This window comes from Salmo trutta, chromosome 18, assembly GCF_901001165.1.
Source record: "Salmo trutta chromosome 18, fSalTru1.1, whole genome shotgun sequence".
NCBI lineage: Eukaryota > Metazoa > Chordata > Actinopteri > Salmoniformes > Salmonidae > Salmo > Salmo trutta.
The window spans coordinates 25,631,474-25,651,372 of NC_042974.1; the positions used below are offsets into that span (position 1 = coordinate 25,631,474).

General features: G+C 42.8%; 1 protein-coding gene across 1 annotated transcript; it reads right to left on the reverse strand.

The window, feature by feature from the left end:
* Nucleotides 1-14,774: 14,774 nt before the first annotated feature.
* Nucleotides 14,775-18,888, reverse strand: LOC115153074 (calmodulin). Its single transcript, XM_029698122.1, has 6 exons — nt 18,757-18,888; nt 17,904-17,934; nt 15,895-16,038; nt 15,696-15,802; nt 15,482-15,617; nt 14,775-15,388 (listed from the first exon to the last, which is right to left on the reverse strand). Exons 1-6 carry the CDS (start codon nt 18,757-18,759, stop codon nt 15,360-15,362), a joined length of 450 nt encoding a protein of 149 aa, XP_029553982.1. The 5' UTR covers nt 18,760-18,888; the 3' UTR covers nt 14,775-15,359.
* Between the last annotated feature and the right edge of the window lie 1,011 nt (nt 18,889-19,899).

Consider the following 19,899-nt stretch of genomic DNA (forward strand, 5'->3'; position numbering starts at 1 on the left):
TGCCTTTCCAAATCATTTCCAATCAATTTAATTTACCACAGGTGGACTCCAATCAAGTTGTAGAAACATCTCAAGGATGACCAATGGAAGCAGGATGCACCTGAGCTCAATTTCGAGTCTCATAGCAAAGGGTCTGAATACTTATGTAAATAAGGTATTTCAGTTTTATATTTTTAATACATTTTTTATTTATTCTAAAAACCTGTTTTCACTTTGTCGTTAGGTGGCATTGTGTGTAGATTGCTGAGTATTTGTATTTATTTAATTGATTTTAGATTAGGGCTGTAAAATGTGGAAAAAGTAAAAAGGTCTGAATACTTTCCGAAGGCACTGTATGTTCAGGAGTAAAACTGTGCACAACAAATCACATAATAAGTTGCATGGACTCACTCTGTGTGCAATAATAGTGTTTAACATGATTTTTGAATGAGTACTGCATCTCTGAACCTCACACATACAATTATTTGTAAGGTCCCTCAGTCGAGCAGTGAATTTCATAGACAGATTCAACCACAAAGACCAGGGAGGTTTTCAAAGCCTTGCAAAGAAGGGTACCTATTGGTAGATGGGTAAAAATTAAAAAGTAGACATTGAATATCCCTTTGAACATGGTGACGTTATTAATTACACTTTGGATGGTGTATCAATACACCCAGTCACTACAAAGATACAGGCAACCTTCCTAACTCAGTTGCCGGAGAGGAAGGAAACAGCTCAGGCATTTCACCATGAGGCCAATGGTGACTTTAAAACAATTACAGAGTTTAATGGCTGTGATAGGAGAAAACTGAGGATGGATCAACAACATTATAGTTACTCCACAATACTGTACAGAACAAAAAATATTCAAAAACATGCATCCTGTTTGCAACAAGGCACTAAAGTAAAACAAATCAATTAACTTTTTGTCTTGAATGCAAAGTGTTATGTTTGGGGCAAATCTAATACAACACATTACTGAGTACCACTCTCCATATTTTCAAGCATAGTGGTGGCTGCATCATGTTATGGATATGCTTGTAATCTTTTAAGGACTGGTGAGTTTTTCAGGATAAAAAAATAAACAAAATGAAGCTGAGACCAGGCAAAATCCTAGAGGAAAACCTGTTCAGTCTGCTTTCCACCAGATGCTTCTACAAAGTATTGACTCAGGAGTGTGAATCACTTTGTAAATCATATATTTCTGCATTTCTTTTGAATAAATTTGCTAACATTTCAAAAAATATGTTTTCACATTGTCATTATGGGGTATTGTGTGTAGATGGGTGAGAAAAAATCTATTTAATCAATTTTGAATTCAACAAAATGTGGAATAAGTCAAGGGGCATGAATACTTTCTGAAGGCACTGTACACACGGCCAGTATATCCCTGTATAGTAGGCTATTCTGCGTTCTCCAGTTCAATATGATCAGGCACTTGTATTGGTGCTTCAGAGGTGGCTAAGGCTCAATTTATACTCAACTAGAAGTACTCCGTAACCGCTTTGTGATTTCACCACACAGAGGGCTCTGTTCAGAGATGTTGTGAATGCTGTAGGCTGTAACTTTATGCACGCTCCAGTAACGTTTTGCTATGGAGACCGTTTGGAGTATAATACCAGCCTTAGATCTGATTCCACGTGTGTTTTGTGTGTGATGTACCCATGTGTGTTGTAGACTTGTGCCCTATAATTCCCAGGAGAGACTTAATTGTCTCTTAATAGTTCTGATTGTCCCTAGCTCTTTATTCTCCCCTATGTATAGGTGGGTCCTAGTGACCGTGTCTGCTATGTGGCAGCATCATGGTGATGTCAGGTGGCCCTGGCAGGGTTCTCTCGTTACCCTCCGAGGTGGCTGGGCTGCCAGGTCCCAGGTCACTCAACCTGAGCACTTAGGGCTGAGAGGAGGAGGTCAGGTGTCTGGGCCCAGTTACACCCCTATGACAGCCTGCCTGCACCCCCCACATACACACTGACACATAGTGTGATGGATCTGGTTGTTGTCGCTGAGTGGGAAACAACTGGACTGACTGCAGGGGGAAACATAATAGTGCCCAAAGTACTATTGCACGGTATAGCGCTACCACGGTAACAACAAGGTAACAAAACGTTATAATGCTTGTGATACCAACATTTTAGAAAACTGTACTATCGTTTCATATAAAGCTTGACAAGAGTTTGGGCCCCATATAAATGGAATTACTAGAACAGGTAAAGAACCCCAGAACTGCAATTTGACTGTACCCTCAAGGGTACACTCAATGTGGCTGCGGGTCCACCGTTCATGGAAGAAATTGCCAGTTCTAGTCATTCTATTTCTATGATTAGCCCTGTACAGTACTGTATGTGAGGTGGTATTCCGGACAAAAAGGGAGCAACCATATGAGACTGCCAAACTCCAGGGGGTTATTGTAGGGCAGAGAGAAGTTAATATAGTGGACGATAACAACAGGTTGTGTGGCAACCTGAATTTCAGTACAAGGTGATAACTTTAGGCCAGGAGGGCAATAATGGCAGGTCATTGGTGTGGTTTTTCATATAAACCTACATTGTTATATCCCTTTAATGATCAGCAAAGGAACCGGCGACCTAACAATGCATTCTATAACGATGTTGACACACAAAGGCGGCAGCCATTGAAGAGGCAGATTTCCAATTGTAACTCATCCTTCTTGATAATGTTTGAGGTTAGCCAGTTAGCGTAAATGAGGTACAGCAGCAGAGCGATCACCAACCTTGCCCCCAGTTTGTTTTCACCAGTCCGACTCACCTGATCGCCCAGCCGTGGTCCTCGTCCATGTGCCAAACGTCATGCCAGCACCATTACAGGATAAACAATGACCCCTTGTTTCACTAAAACAGCCTATTCAAGCTTATTAAACTTTTATAGGTCATTTAATAGAGCTGTAATGTCGGCCTATCACAGCTGTTAATCATCGCCCGCCTTGGTGTCATGCTGCCTTCTGAATTCTTTAGCCATCTGTCAACACAGAGGTGTCGGGGTGATGGGAGTGGATATGACCCTGCCGGAGAGGACATAAGTGAACAGCAGTCCAAAGTTAAAGTAAAGTTAAACTAAGCAAAATCAACTTGCTTTTCTGTTAAAATCAAAAATTCTAATCAGGTCCCTACACAGGCGCAGAAGGATCCAATGAGGGCGGGACATTTTCTGGTGACCTTGCAGTGCCTCTACCGTTTTAGAGCCCCCAAAACATTTTGTCTGCAGACACAATGATGTCCAGCTTCTGTCCAGCTTATTGTACAGTGATGTCCAGCTTCTTGTACGATTAATAACTGTGGCAATAAATGCTACAAAATCCACATGATTGACGTAAAACATTTGCAGCAACATTTCCTCCACATAGGAGATCTGCTGTACAGCCCTGACCCTTGTCTCCTCAACCTCTTTCACCCTAAAAAAGCAAGTTTAGGTCGGGCGGCCATCTTGGTTCAATGCATTGTCAATAAACAAAGTTTGTTTTTGCTCGTTTGGCGCTATGGGGTCATCAACCTTGAGAGTGAGGTGGATTGGAGTGACTAATGACACTTGTTGTCTCTCCAGATCTGGTATAAGCCAATTCAGGACAAATGTCCTTACAGCAAATATTGGAAAACACAAATAGTCCAAAAATATTTAACCACTAGGTTTGATGCCGGACCACTTCCTGTTCAAAGCTGCCAATGATAAGGATAAGAGGACTTTCAAAACATCCACTATCATGGCTTGGTCCCTGCCAATATTCTCCTGAATTATTTGAGCTATTCCGGAAATCAAAAGGTCCCAGAAATGCAATAGGTAATGTTTGAGTTGCCTGTTCTGCCTAGATGGCCTTTTTGACACCAGATAATTTCTAATGAAAGTGAGTGATTTCATCCCACAATAAACCTGGGCTGCAGCTGACCCATCTGTCACCACCCTGAAGAGGATTTTACATGGAGTTTAGAAGGTGATCAATTAAACAAGCTTATCTCTTTCCCTTTGCTTTTCGATATCACAAAATGTCAAGTAATTAATAGACAATAGAACCACATTTTCTTGTAATAAAATGTAGCCCAGTGCCTTTTCTAAGATTCATTTATTTTGCTTTTTTGGAGAGAAGGTATAACCTGGGTCAATCAGATGTTATCCTTTTCTCACTAGACCCATTTATACCTGGTTCTAGCGTACATCCTTTGTCCTGATCTTGTCCACATTCTGATTGTTCCCACATTTTTAGACAGGTGTAGACAATCAAAAGACACATTGTGATCTGACTGTGATCAGATCTTCCTGATCACTTCAAGAGGTAGTCAGGAACCCATTGTGTCTGGATGTCTTACAAGTGTAGACATTTGTTTTGTACACTGCTGCTACTCACTGTTTATTATCTATGCATAGTCACTTCACCCCATGTGACAAATAAAGTTTGATTTGATTTTCATTTTAGCTGGACAGTGAAATAATTTAAATCGTCATTATATTGCCTTCTAAAATCATTAACGTGTGACATCATTGACTTGTGGCATCAATGTTTTTTAAAATAAATAATTAAATACTATTTTAAACGAATATCTGTCAAATAATGTGCAGGGGGGGACTAGGAATTCTGGTCACAATGCAGACACAGTGGACAGATAGGAGACACATTTTAACACCATTGTAGGGCATCCCAGCTCCCAAACTGTCTCTTCTTATCAACTGTATGCAAGAAGTTCCTCCGTGTTGTCTTAGGAAGTTGTTTCATTTCGTGATATTACGATCTTGTCTCATTGCTGCAAAACCCCGACGGGCTTTGAAACATGACCCGCCAAACCGCGCTTCCTAACACCCGCACCAATGTGTTGGAGGAAACACCGTTCAACTGATGACCGGAGTCAGCCTGCAGGTGCCTGGCCCGCCATAAGGAGTCGCTAGAGCGCGATGAGCCAAGTAAAGCCCCCCCCCCCCGGCCAAACCCTCCCCTAACCCGGACGACACTGGACCAATTGTGTGCTGCCCTATGGGACTCCCAGTCTCGGCCGGTTGAGACACAGCCTGGGATCGAACCCTAGGCTAAAGTGACGCCGCAACACTGTGATGCAGTGCCTTAGATCGCTGCGCCACTCGGAAGGCCCTGGAAGTGAGCATTCTTATCTCTCCAACCCTCATTGTCTTACTTCTGAGAAGCAGAGGTTACATCATGTAGGTCTGATATCTGATTGGAGGTTAACTTTACAAGAATACTGTTGATCAACAACTCAATTTTGGAATCCAGACAACTCAGATGCTTATAAGAGGGTCTTAGATTCATTGTTCTTTCTCTTATTTGTTTCTGACTTGCTGTGGTGAGATACCTACACTCTTTCTCTCCCTCTCACAGGAGTTATGGTCCATGGCACAAGTCATTGTCTCTTTGTCTCTCTCTCTCTCTCTCTCGCTCGCTCTCTCTCTCTCTCTCTCTCTCTCTCTCTCTCTCTCTCTCTCTCTCTCTCTCTCTCTCTCTCTCTCTCTCTCTCTCTCTCTCTCTCTCTCTCTCTCTCTCTCTCTCAGTAATGCTTTGTAACTTAAGCTTATGCACTGTATAATGTTATCATTCATTTTACAAAGTAATTAAATACACTTGTATTTAGAATTCCATTCTCAGACATTTCTTCATTGCATATTAATGTAACTCAACTATAGTCTCTTGCATATTGCTATTTATCTCACGGAGTCAGATAAACATTTTAATTGGCTAATTGCTTAGTCTTATTACCAGTATCGCATGTGAGGTATTTATAATGTCATATAGATTGTATATATACACATGTCAAATATTACTGCCCGCGCTACACAATGTGCATGTTTGAAAGTGTGGGCACAATCAGAATGTGGACAAGATCAAGGGGTGCATGTTAGAACCAGGTATAATTGGGGGCTAGATAGAAAGAGACAAGGAGCGAGAGGGAGAGAGTGTCAGCCTAGCCCACGTCTTTCACTGATGCAGGACGTGAGAGAAGGGCTGTGCTAAATTGTCACTATGGGGCCATATGTTACAGATCAGTGTTCTTATGGTGACCACTGACCATGAAGGATTATAAGATAAGATCTAGCCTACTTTATTGACAGAGATGGGAATGTGTCTTTATGCTCACACCCCAAGGGACTGGAAGCAATTGGTCAGCAACAGTGCAGCGCCCCTGGAGGAATTGTAGGGGGGTTAGGTGTCTTGCTCAAGGGCACAACAGCAGGCGAAGGTATCTGGGATAACGTCAGGAACCCTCCGGGTTGCTTGCCCGCTTCTCTACCCACTAGGTTACAAGTGGCTATAGTGTCCCCTGACCACAGCCTAGAGCAATGATGCACCCACCACAAATACTCAGATACCACATAGTACTTACGGTACCAGGCTTGTGGCCCATGTTAATAGGAATGTCTTTCTGTCAGCCTCACAGTGTGCTCCTTAGTCCCCTAAATAATGACAACGGAAATAAGAGCCCTGCTCTTGAACCACTTGAGCCACTTGTATGTGTCACTAGTTGGAGACAAGTAAGTGAGGTGTTGGGAGGTTTAAACTGATGTGCTGAGATAACGACATTAGGGATATATTTGCGATTATTGTGAGAATACAGACATTGTGAACTGACATCAATACAAGGAAATGGAACTAGTGAGACGCACAGAGGGCTGTCTCAAAAGATGCCCTCCCTGTTTTTTTCTCTCATAGCTCCACAGAGGAGAGTATTTTCTCTCTGCTTATTCACACAGTCAAGACTATAATGAAAATGTGGTTTCAGCCACTCAGCATCCAGGACCGAAAAAACGATCTGTTGTATAAACCCCCACAACTACTTGGCCTACTCTCCACGGGTCTGATTCTTATCAAGGTCTATGCCAGTGTAACTTGTGTCCACATTATCCCGTGTGTTTGTTTTGCTCATGGACAGTAAGAGTAGCCCTTTTAGTGTGTGACACTGGCTGCTCTTCTAATGTTGAATGTGCAGCAAGCCGCACTAAGCTACTGTATGTGCAGGTGATGGATGACTGAACTGCATTCCCCCCCTCACTCACTCACGAGTGCATAGCAGAGCAGATACTGTGGAAGCAAAACAGCCTGCAGGACAGGCTGCCAGCAGAGAGAGAGTGAGAGAGCGAGTGGGGTATGCAGAAAGACTTAGGGCTGGATTCAATCTGTAGCACTGAAGATCAGCGTTGTAGCGCAGTTGAAATTTGAAGGTGATTTTCGATTGAGCTGACGTACTCTCTGCGAACGCAATCAGGCTGTAACGCTGATCTTCGGCGCTACGGATTGAATCCAGCTGGGGCCGGCATTATGGGTGGGCCTTAAGGGGCCTGCCCGCCCTACCGTACCTCCTTGCCCGTCCAAATAAAATATTTAAATATTGATCATTTATTTGACCGAGACGCGTGCAGACAGAAAGACGCATAAATCTCAGATAAAGCATCTGAGCAAGCGAAACAGCGCCCCTCTGTCTCCGTAAGTGTAGCTCATGTATCTAATGCTGTCTGGCCAAAAAGAGTATGGCATATCATACTCTTTTTTTTGGCAAGACGGCATCAGATAGATGGGCTTCATATACTATGACAGAGGGGCACTGTTTCGCATGCTCAGAAGTTTTCTCGGGTGAGATAGCCTCAGCCACTTGCTAAAGGCGTCCACATACATAGGTTTGGTTTGCTCCTAGCAGAACTCGGCTAGGCAAGGCGAGCGTCTGTGCTTACATACTCTCTAAAGACCTTCACTTGAAACATGAGAAAAAAAAGCGGAAATGCTACTGTTTTGTCCCTCTTGAGCCACCGTAGCAACATCAAAAGCCAGAAACACTTCCTGAAAATCTGTGGTTTTTGCCGAGGTCCTAGTCATGCTAATCTAACTAACATGTTTGGTGCAGTATTTCTCAAGTGAAAAAAATGCGCATGAAACTAGTCGTCTCGTTGAATGACAACAAACGCTTAATGTTCCCACTCCTCCTTGGAGTACTACTGTAGATCAATCACCAAAGAAGGGGTGTAGACATCGGCTACCGAACTTCATATATGTTAAACTTTAGTGAATGAAAGTTGGTGGGTGTTCGGCTGCTGGGGTTATTTTGGACAAACGTTTGAAGGTAGCCTACTTTTTTAAGTGATTTGTTTGACTGTCAGATGAAAACACCATGACTCGTTGTATTCATGCCACATTAAAAGGTAATACATTTTTACAATTACATTTTACAATTAAATGAATGTCTTTACTATAAAACCCATAAAAAAATGTCAGAGGTCCCGTGAAAAAAAGATGGAAATCAAACGCCCATCCAACTGATTCGTTTTTGGGTTGGCCATGAATCCAGCCCTTAGTCAACCAGCATTGCAATGTAGATGAATATCCATTGGTTTCCCTGGTTAGTGTCTCTAAAATGTATTTAGGCAAAACAAAAGTATTTGATAATGGTATGGGGTGACCCGTCTGCCAGGAAGGCTCATAGGTCCCTGGTCCTGCGGTCCTCTGTCAAACAAGACACACACTCACTAGAACACAGCTAGCTAGATCGTCACTGATCATGACTGTGGGAGAGAGAATAGCTCACAACATAACAGCTGCAAAAATGAGGATTTCTGTTTAGATTTTTACAAGGGGCTCAATTAACCATCCGAAATAACATGATGTTTAGGAGTGTGTGTATGTGTGTGTATGTGTGCGTGCGTGTTTGTGTGTCCAGGATCAGGGCCTTCTCTCTGAACACAAACAGGAACCATTTGATTCATTACTTATAGTAGGCTAACTCACACACAAAGGCAAATAAACCTGCTCAGAGGGACTAAAGTTAAATGGTTGTCTTGAAGATTATTTACTGGCACGAATCAGGTTTATAATAAGCATTCAATGCCAAAACACGGTGAAGTTGGATCATTGAGGCAGTTCCAATTGTATGAGTATTTATACTTGAACCACTGCATATACAGTATATTAATTACACGAGGTTCAAAACATTTATTTTAATGGCTTCCAGCTATCCTTTTCCCCCGCTGCCCACACATACTGTTGACCATAAGCAGAAAATAGCACACAGCCTCTCCTACCCTTCCCGTTACTGGACATTTATATGTCTCTGACCAAGCTGAGCCAGTAATCCATCCATCCCTAGCCCTCCTGATAGGGTGATTCATAGCACAAGGAACGAGAGAAGAAAAGAAAAGGAGCTCCTAGGAGGAGCCTTTCTCTGTCCCTGAGCTGGGAGGCTCAGACTAGCTAGCTATAGCTATCATTACATGCCATTGGATTCACGCTGGGCAAATTCACTTGATATCCACCACCTGCCCATCAGCTCGCAGGGGAGCTGATCCGCGGTGGAGGTGTTAATGCAGGTGTATTTCACAGGAGATTTTAGAAAGGACACGGGGGACCGAAGCACTCTCGCCTTCCCGTGACGAGCTGTCCTGATGATCTGTCCTGATGATCTGCCTCTGTGTAAGGCGCCTGGCCTACTTTTCACTGCTGCTAGAGCGAGTGCCACATTCTCCCGGCATTGGCACAGATAACTGGCCCATGCCGCAAATGTCTGCTGAACCTTTGACCTTTGGTTAATCACGGGTGTGCTGCAGCGAAGGTCCTCGACCACCTCTATTTCCATGGATACACCGCGTGTACGTAGTGCAGATCCTCCAAGCTATTATCCTCAACCACAAAACTTCAGAGGCCATGGCCAAACAATAATGATTTGATTTGGATAATCCCAGATAGGCTATTGAGTCAATGTCGTGGAAATACAATAGAGTGGAAATAAAGGCTCCAAAAATGGTTTGTTCTGAGTTCGCAAATCTGGGGCACATTTTGGTCAGAGTACGAATAAATTAAGTAAAATCAGAATTTAAAAAAAACAATCGCCCTCTTTGTTGGATTTGCAACACTTTAAGCCCTGGGGATATTTCTCTGGGAATATGTGAAAATCTATTTCCCATTCTTAGCCTGCAAAGAGGAATCCAAGACAAATCCTCTGTTGCCTATTTGACTCTCTGGCTGACTATTCTCAGTGTAAAACATTAAGACTCTGTGACCCTTGACCCACTGATATATGGCGAACCTGCTTCAATTCATCAACTAGGCAGCTGTCTGAATGGCTGTGGCCACAAATACAATCGCCACGGGATTTGTTGAGCTCTTTAACCTTTGACAGTACACTTGGACTAGCCCTGACACGCCACTAACAGTGAAAAAATTCCCTACTACATAGTCATAACACCCTTGAGATTTCTTTACACATTTCCTTCTCTGTCAACACAAGACAGCTGCCAACACTGCTCAAATATCTATCAAGTACGGATGCACTTGCTGCAGCACACACAGTGCAACCGAATTTGAATCATCAATCAACACAGTGCCGTAGTATGAATCAAATGCGATCGGAGAACAGACTCTGTGATGGGTGTCATAACCAAACCAGCTGAAACACGTGAGCCTGCAGTCTTTGTTGGCAATGTAAGGGCCTTAGTCATAGCCAGTGGAGACTAGATATTCACAGGCAGATAATTGGCACTCTGCACTGCCGAACGAAACATCACGTGTCTGCAAGGAGAGGAGTGGTGAGAGAGGAGATGAGGTGCTGTAGAGAAGACGGGCATAGATCAGTAGAGGCTGGTGGGAGAAGCTATAGGAGGAAGGGTTCATTGTAATGGCTCGAATGGAATAAATGGAATGCTATCAAACACATCACACATGGAAACCACATGTTTGACTGTTCCACGTATTCCATTCAAACCATTACAATGAGCCTGTCCTGCTATAGCTCCTCCCACCAGCCTCCACTGGCATAGATAGAGACCAAGGGGCTAGGGTTACGGTCTGGAAGCACGCTTTTGACTGCACATGTAGTATTGTTTCGATACTGCAGTTTAACTAAATCCCAGCTGAGAAAGACAATTCCCATTGTTGGCCCCATAGATAACTCAAATTTGAACATTCCTAATAAAATACTTTATTTATTCACCTTTGTGCACAAAACATCCATTGAATTATTCAAATGAAAAAAATCTTCCATCACTGACAGCCGAAGAATTAACATTTTATATTCATGCTCTGAGGTCATGACCCAGCTAGCCAGGGGAAGTGATGGTTGGCTTGTTTAGCTGTCCAGGTGCTCTGCCAGAGTTCCCGGATCATGTTCACGCAATACTTTTGCCTAGTGCGCACTGAGCACTAACGCGCAGACATAGTAATCCCAGTAAGAAAAACGGCAGCAACCACAAAATGGCGCATGCAAACGTGAGTAGATTACGTTGAAAACAAAGGTTGGCCATCTTGGAGGCAGTCTCTAGTTCTTATTATACCTCAGTGGGCCAGACCTGTTGTGTGCCACTGAAATGGAGAGGTCAGGTTGTTGTTTGTACATGTTTTGAAGAAATGAAAGATCACAGGAAAAAGAAATCTTGGGATGATTCAAATATCAAGGAGATGAATCAGAGGCAGTCTGCTTGCGGTGACTCAGATTTGACAGTGTCAACATTTGAATGATAGATTATGCAAGTGTTTACTTGCAGGGTATCTTGGGCACTGGTTTCTCGGTCACATTGTAGTGGCATGGTGAAAGGCCAATTTCCTCTCAGGTTATAATTTCAAATAAAACTGTGTTATTAGAAGATAAATTACTGCTGATAACACCCCCTTCGCCTCACCTCCCTATCTCCTCTCCCCCCATGCCCCCTCCTTGTGTCCCCCTCCTCTTGACATTCTCTCCCCACCTTGTCGCGGACTGCCCAGGGTGAGTTGTTTGGCCGGGGGCAGTTCTTAAAGGAGTAGGAGGCCTGACGTTGGAGGGCCTCCTGGGTGGATTCAGTGAAGCCTAGTGGTTAGAGTGTTGGACCAGTAACCGAAAGGTTGCAAGTTCAAATCCCTGAGCTGACAAGGTACAAATCTGTTGTTCTGCCCCTGAACAGGCAGTTAACCCACTGTTCTTAGGCTGTCATTGAAAATAAGAATTTGTTCTTAACTGACTTGCCTAGTTAAATAAAGGTAAAATAAAAGCCGTAGGCTCCCAGTAGCAGCAGGTCCCCCTTCTGCATCTACATCTGGGCGACTCTCCTTGTACCCTTAAAGCCATATGTCCAACGGATGTGGTCACTCCCAGGTATGGGCGTTTCCTGGGGGAATGGCGATGAAAGGAAAAGGAGATATACAAATGTTTTAAAATTCTAGAAAGAAATGTTAGAACTCCCGCACACGATTTCCCGCATATACAGGAAACAGAGATTGAAAAGGCATTTTTGGACAGCATCACCTTTAACTGCCCTGGATAGAGAGTTTTATGTCATATCTTAAAGGTACTACTTGTAACAATTCAACAACAAACCGTCTCTTGTTGTCAAATTGACTGGGGCCAGCAAATATCTTGTTTTGTCCGTTGTTGAATTGACAACAAGAGATTTTCTGGCCCCAGACAATTTGACAACAAGAGCTGGTCCGTCTTGTTGACCAATTAGAAGGCTCCACCATTAGAATGCAATTTTGTGTGGGCCTCAATCATTTTTTGGGGGGGAGGGGAATATTGTGAAACACTATCATTCCACTATTACTGTAGATATACAGTATTAAGGACATTTTCTGAAATGACGGTGTGAAGATGTGTTACTGACACCAACTGCCAGTTGTCTTCCCCTCACTGAAAACACCTACTTTCAAGGTACCCATCCACCAGCCGCCCCTGTCACACCTCTCGTTTCTCATTGCCCTTCAGATGGAAGAAAGGACAAACAGAAGAACGGCGTGTTCATGGAGTAGATTTTGATGTCTATGTGACCAAATAATACAGACTTCATTTCATTTCTGCATTTTAGCACTTTAGTGACTGCATTTTAGCTAATGTATTTCTTTACCAAGAGACTGAATCTAACTTCAGTGTATTAACAGCCATAATATCCTATGACTACCAACTCCTCCTGAGGGAAAAGATGATCTCACTTCACAGCATATTTCTGCTCTCAACAAACCATTTTTTTAATCACCCAATACAGTATCTGTACAAAGATGGAAATAACACTGAATAGTCTTACGCTTACCCTCTCATCTGCCCTGCGTGAGGCATCATTGCGGGATATGTCACCAACTTTGTGTTTTCCCCATGCTGTGTGTACGCACTTCACCGTCTGCTGTTTGTCCAACAAAGATCCCGTTACAGCTTCTTCCTCTATCAGACTGACTCCACAAACAATCCCTTTTTCAACAAGCTGACGCTGTGTGACCCAGGTTGAAGTTTAGGATATTGATTATGACACAAATCAAAATTGCCATAGTCACTATGACATTGAATCCTTTGTGACGTCACACAGGCCTACTGCACGACCAGTTAATAATGTGTCATAACTGGTTGTCTAGCGGCATTATAGTGCGACAGTCATCTTTATAGGCTACTTTTTGGTAGGTTAGTTGTAGTCTCATCGGGATCTTTAAATAAGTGTGACTGATTATCCTTGAGAATGAGAATAGCTATTATATAGCTATTACTAGATGCATAACACACTTCTACCCAACACATTTGGGCGGTCACATAGACACGTATGAAAAGCCTTAATAAATCAAGTTAATAGTTATTAGACGTCTTCTCAGAGGGTTATGGCCCTGTTGAATAACTCATGTAAGACCCCTTTATTATAAGCACCTGTCTCTAGTGGCCTAGTCCAAACTCCCTTCTCAGATCACATACAGCTGAGTGATGCAGTGTACGTATGAACCAGAGCTAAAGATCATCGAGACAGCCTGCTAAGATTTCTGTGGGAGCAGGAGCAGAATATTCTACTCCTGCCTCATTGTTAGGCTACATGGAACATATGATTCAAAGGAGCCAGGAATTCATGTTTAAACTACTTGTCAAGGGAGTCTCATGTCATGTGACACTGAGGCTGTGTTTACACAGGCAGCCCAATTCTGATCTTTTCCCACTATTTTGACTAATCAGATCAGCTGTTTTTTTTCAATAACTGGGAAATTATCTGAATTGGGCTGTGTACACGCAGCCTAAGAGACATGCTAAAAAAGGGACCCACACAATCCAATGATTCATCTCAAATCCCAGAATCAAATGTCACGAGAAACAAGTTTAATCATATTCATACCCTAATCCCCCCCCCCCCACCCACACAAATTCTAACTGCATAATGGTAGTTACTTGACACTGAGGAAATAGCTGTGATAATGCCAAAGCTTGTGCTGCGCAGCATACTAGCCTCAAGGTGAAACAGAACTGATGAGTAACTCACAGGCAATGTAGTAGTACACATTGGCCATAAGGCTAAATGTTATTGCAATTCTATTACCCATGGCCTGAACAGTACTTGCAGATTGACTAGTAGCTAGCATGTCACTATGCAGGGTGACGGGGTAGAGAGGCTCAGGAAGCATGGGAGAGTTCCACAATGAGCTTTATTTCATCTTTAAAATAACACTTGGCATATCTGCAAACACAATATTAAACCTAAAAATAACTTTCAGTTCATTTTACTGCCTTGGCGTTTTGACATGAAGCATTATTCAGGCAAACTCGGCCAAATAAGATGAGGCAGTCAGCTTCTGCCTGGTACTGAGCCAACATCACATGATGCAGCTATTTAGCAACGGGTCTGGACATTAGTGTTAACCTAATGGAGTACTATTAAAAATACAAGCTTTTTATCCCATTCAGTCCTTTTATTTAAAGGACAATAGGAATTAGAGCTTAATGTTACAAGGCATTGGCTGATGCTCATTTTCACTGCTCAGGGACATTACATGGGAACATTAGTAAACAGCTTTTATGTCTGTCTCTTTGCAAAAGGAGAATCTTTCATAAACAAATTTATCTTAAACTATTACAGCTGAGAAAAGACAATTTTCAAATCTGGGTAAATTGTAAATTTTATTGGAAAACAAAAATATACAACTTGGAATGAATTAGTTGAAGCATGGCCAAAGGCCATAAAAGAAGAGTAAAACATTAAAAAGCATAGTAAGATTAAAAGTTGTTTTCTGGTATAGAACAGCAGATACAAAAAGAGTTTGTACGAGTATCTAGAAGATACACCAGTCATTTTTTGCAGTAGTGCAATGCTGAGAGATTTCATATACTTTGTCCGTAGTCCATGCAGTGTTGACTCCTCTACACTGTTTCCATTCCAACAGTGTTGCCAAGTGACAACCAGCTGACAGGTCTCCACCGTCACCACATCTGGAGCTGAGCAGACGTGACGGTTCTAAGCTCTGGCCAATCCCTGGGGCTGCGACGGGCATTCCTTATTACAACTGTGCCGTCACTCCAAAACATGATGACAGCAAAATAAAGGGACATGGGGACTCAGAGCCTATGCAGTTTACATGCAGTTCCTTTGGACAGCAGGGAGGGCTATTAAGATTTTACAGATAAATTACAAAGAAAAAAAGGCAAGTTATTTATATAAGAAATATCTGTACAAGGCCTTCACTTCGCCGTCATCATTTGTACGAACTCTGCAAATGATAAAAAGCCAATGTTAGTTTGACACCAGCCAAGAACAAAGAAAATCTAAATTGAGGAAATGTTAAATAATATTTTGTACCAACCTTCATAGTTGACCTGGCCATCACCATCAATGTCTGCTTCTCTAATCATCTCATCAACTTCTTCATCAGTCAGCTTCTCCCCAAGGTTTGTCATCACGTGGCGTAGCTCAGCAGCACTGATGTAACCGTTCCCATCCTAGAGCAGAGCACACGTCTGTTAGAGTACTGCCCCACACCCAAACACCTTGTCAGGATGAATGCAGATGTGTGTTACCTTGTCAAAGACACGGAATGCTTCTCTGATCTCCTCCTCACTGTCGGTGTCCTTCATCTTCCTCGCCATCATGGTTAGGAACTCTGGGAAGTCTATCGTTCCATTACCTGGGAGGGAGAAGAAACATGTCCTAAACATCTCTTCAGTGACTGCACACGTCTAGTCTTGACAGGAAGTTGTGAAAGAGCTAGCTTCTCACCATCAGCATCCACCTCGTTGATCATGTCCTGCAGCTCAGCCTCTGTGGGGTTTTGGCCAAGAGAGCGCATGACAGTGCCCAGCTCTTTGGTGGTGATGGTGCCATCGCCATCCTTGTCAAAGAGCGAGAAAGCCTCTTTGAACTCTGCAGAGAGATAAACAGAAACTGAGGCCTTCCTCTTGAACTGCCAAAAGGGGAAGTGACTCCTCAGATACAGGAAACCCAAAGGCTAGTCCAAAAAAAAGGTGTTGCACAATGAAATAACTATTGCCTGTGAAATTCTCTAGCAATATACCCCACACTAAACTCTAACCTGCTATAAAATTGTGATTTCAAGACATCTGGGAACAAGTCAGAGCTCTAGAAAGAGTTTCCGACTTGGAACAGAATGAATGACAAGCAGTCTACCGTGATAGCCAGGGGTCTTGCTGTGCAAAGTCTGCAATTAGTCATGGCTTGCAACAGCTTGTCAGCATAGTGAAAACCACAATTAGGCCTGCAGTTGAGGATCCTTTGCTATAAAGAGGAACTTCCTTTGTTGCAGGAGTACTGTGTAATAAATAGACCTGCCAGTGTCAGGAAACCCTCACAGGGGTCAAACAAAAATAACCATGACAACGCATCAATTGCCTCCACTTTACCAAAGCCCTAACAGATGGGCCCCCACAAAAAAAAAAAACACTAGTCTACAACTAGTGAAGACGCCCTTTAGAAAAAAATAAAAGGTTCCAGTTTGGAAGAACACTTTCAAATTCCCAGAGGACAGCGTCAGTATTGCAGTTTAACAAGAGTCCAGCCCAGAAAGACAATTCCCATAGAGAAGTCACATTTAAATTCCTAATAAGACACTAATCACCTTCATGCACAAAACTCCCATTGCATTAAATAAAACATCCCTGAGGCAGAGTCCCCCACCCAAGATTTTCCAGAGCATGTTCACAAGATATTGCGGTCTGTCCAGTGCGCAGGCGACCCAGTAAAACCCGAGTCTAGAAAGATGGCAACCACGAAATGCCATATGCAGTAGATTACGTTGAAAACATGGGTCAGCCATCTAGGCCACAGTCTAGCTCTTTTAGCGTAAAGTTTGAAATCCTCTGTACAAAACATTCAGGGGATATTTTCCTACAATATTCAAACCACACACACTAGATGAGATGCATGTTTTCAGACAGGGCTTGCTGACCTAGGCTTTACACATTGAAAGCTTACACCACTGAAAGAGCGCAACAGTCAGCATTGTGAAAAGGTAAAGCCAAATCTAAAAGATATGTTTCCCAGTCCCCTGTTGAAATACAAAACATGTTGGGAGTGTCATTAGTCAAGTTCTCCAGAAGCAAAGCGTCACTTTTTACATCATGATGCAAAACACATGGTGGCAAGTGACACTGCTTTTTGAAAATCTTACATCTCGAAAACTTGACTGCTGACATGCAAAACATGTTGGGACTAACAGTAGACTAATGAAAGAAAATACAAAAAGATGTCAAGTCAACTTGGGTTAACTGACCACTGTCCTGGAGGGGGAAAACCACCCATCGTGAACTTGCCAACTTCTCCATGAGTTAATGTTTTTTTTTACTGGAGAAAAGGTTTTGCATACACTGGGTCATGTTAGACTCAAGATCCCGATTGAACATAGTCTCACTTTGCTTGCCAGCCTTCCTGCCATGAACTAGCTAGCAGAATTCCATCCAACAAGGAGGACACACCCAGGTCAAAGGCTGCAACCAGCAGTTGAGCAAGAGGTGAGACCAGATGATCACGTTAAGATTTGATCATTTATGACATGGAAATAATAAAAATGCGTGTTGTGTTGCTTTCCATGAGGGAGTCCTTTAGACCAGAGATTAGAAAGCCTGCCCATTCATTATCGTTTTATGACCAACTTGTCCCGACGCAAGCCTTAAAAGGCAAAAAATATAAATCCAATGCCGAGTAGGTGGGGGGGGCATCCACAGTGGGCCACGTTCCAGGGTAGGGGACAGACGAGTGCAATGCTGTCTTACCGGCAATCTGCTCCTCTGTCAGCTGATCAGCCTGGGGGATAGAGGTTATAGTAATTATAACAGATGAGCCACCACTTACTATATGTCAAGTAACTAACCGACTAACGTTAGTGGTGATGGCAACTGGCTTGTATTACCATAAACGTCAAGCTCTCGGAATGCATCATCAACTGACCATCTACAGTAGAGTTAGCTAACGTTAACTACAGTAGCTAGTGAACCTACCCTAGCAGTCTTAGCTTTAACGTTAGAGAGTCAAATTAGCCAACACAAATACATAACGTCAACTAACGTTACACAGACAAGACAGCAAGTACCGGAAGCAAATTTCAGGAAACTCGAGAATGCTCTTTAAACTACTAGAGATCACAAATTTGATGGCTAGCTACTAGCCAATACATTACAGTAACGCTAAGCCATGTAGCTAGCTGGCTAACTTGACCTATTCTAACTTCAAGCTAGCTATTGAATGTTCCTAGCCAACCGCAAATTGGCGGTAACCTTAGCTACCCAACTTCGGCTACGTACAGTAACGTCTTGCTTATTAACGTTAGTCAGCTGCTTTCTATATGACGTTAACTAGTGTAACAAGACAACAACAATTTACAGTCACTAGCTAGCTAAGTTATTATATTAACTGTTACTGCAAGATATGAAATAATGCTAAAGTATCCGACTCAGGACGAGGGCCAGCAAAATTTCTGCGCCAGCACGCAGGTTCGCCTATTCAGACAGCATGGCTGTCAAGCCCCAGTAACGTCAAGCAACTAGCTACTTTTGTCGAGAGAAAAACTGAAGGATGACAACTTCTGAACCATAAAGCGAGGGGGAAAAATGAATTCGGTTCACTTACCATTGCGATATAGTAGCAGCAGGTTTATTACGACGCTTCGCAAGGAGATATAGACGCACCTTAAAGTTGCAACCTCACGGAATGCACTAGCAGACAGTTTGACGCGCCTTTAACCGTTGTACTTTAACTCCTCCTCCATTTGCGATCCCTCCGCCAACTTCCTTTCTCGTAATTTACTAAATTAGTACAAACACACATTTATTGAGATTAATTGTAAAATGAATTGTAAAATTACCTAAACTCTGTTAATATTTCATCGACATTAACTTATATGCCATGTTTAAACATAAAAGTGGCTTTAGAAGATGGACTGGCCAGCTGCGCATGTATACTTTCTGCTAGTCAGTGATATGCCTTGCGCGGCACAAGACGTAGAGGGATGAAATAGCGATCTCTGATTGGTGTGTTTGTACCTGCAATGCGTCACTCCCTTGGTCTTGCATTGCCGCTGCATTGTAGTCCACACATACATCGCATTTGCAATAAGCACATAATTGTACCTCTCTGTAGTGTAGGAATCATTTCGTAGATGGAATATCATACATAGCAGATGGAAATTACATGCATTCCGTTTCAGAGAGCTCAAAGTATACATAGCACAGACTCCATGATCCACTTTTCCTGGTGGGGACAGTTTTCAAAAAAAGGGAGTGCCACTGCCACAGCCTTCAACACATTGTCTTCAATCTTCATGTTGTGGCCACACCAAATTCTATTACTTAAAAAAATATATATATATTCTGGATGTTATTTTATGACAAGCTACAATGATGATCATGGAGTTGGGGGGAGGGGGGTTAATGTCATGAGCAGGGCCAGCTCTAGCATTTTGGGGGCCCTAAGTGAGATTTGGTTGGCCCTCTACACATTTTGCCATGACTTATGCCATGATACAGTATCTGAGTGAGAGTGACTAACAAAATCAATGGGAGACCCGTAGTGAACAGGACACCTGGGCATGTGCCCTGCGTGCCTAGTCGGTATTCGGCCATGATTATTGTTAGCTGACATGGTTTATTAAGTGACTGTCAGTGACTGACATAACAAGAGAAAAATTACTGATGCACAACCAAATTTCGAACTTGCACGTTGTGCATTCTACTATTCTAACTCTCAACAGTAAGTTGAGACCCTGACTAGTAA

Excerpts from the sequence above, each read along its gene's own strand:
- LOC115153074 (XM_029698122.1), bottom strand. Across the intron at positions 16,039-17,903 it reads GACAGAGGAGCAGATTGCCG|AGTTCAAAGAGGCTTTCTCG; the intron begins GTAAGACAGCAT and ends ATCTCTCTGCAG. Across the intron at positions 15,618-15,695 it reads CATTCCGTGTCTTTGACAAG|GATGGGAACGGTTACATCAG; the intron begins GTAACACACATC and ends GCTCTGCTCTAG.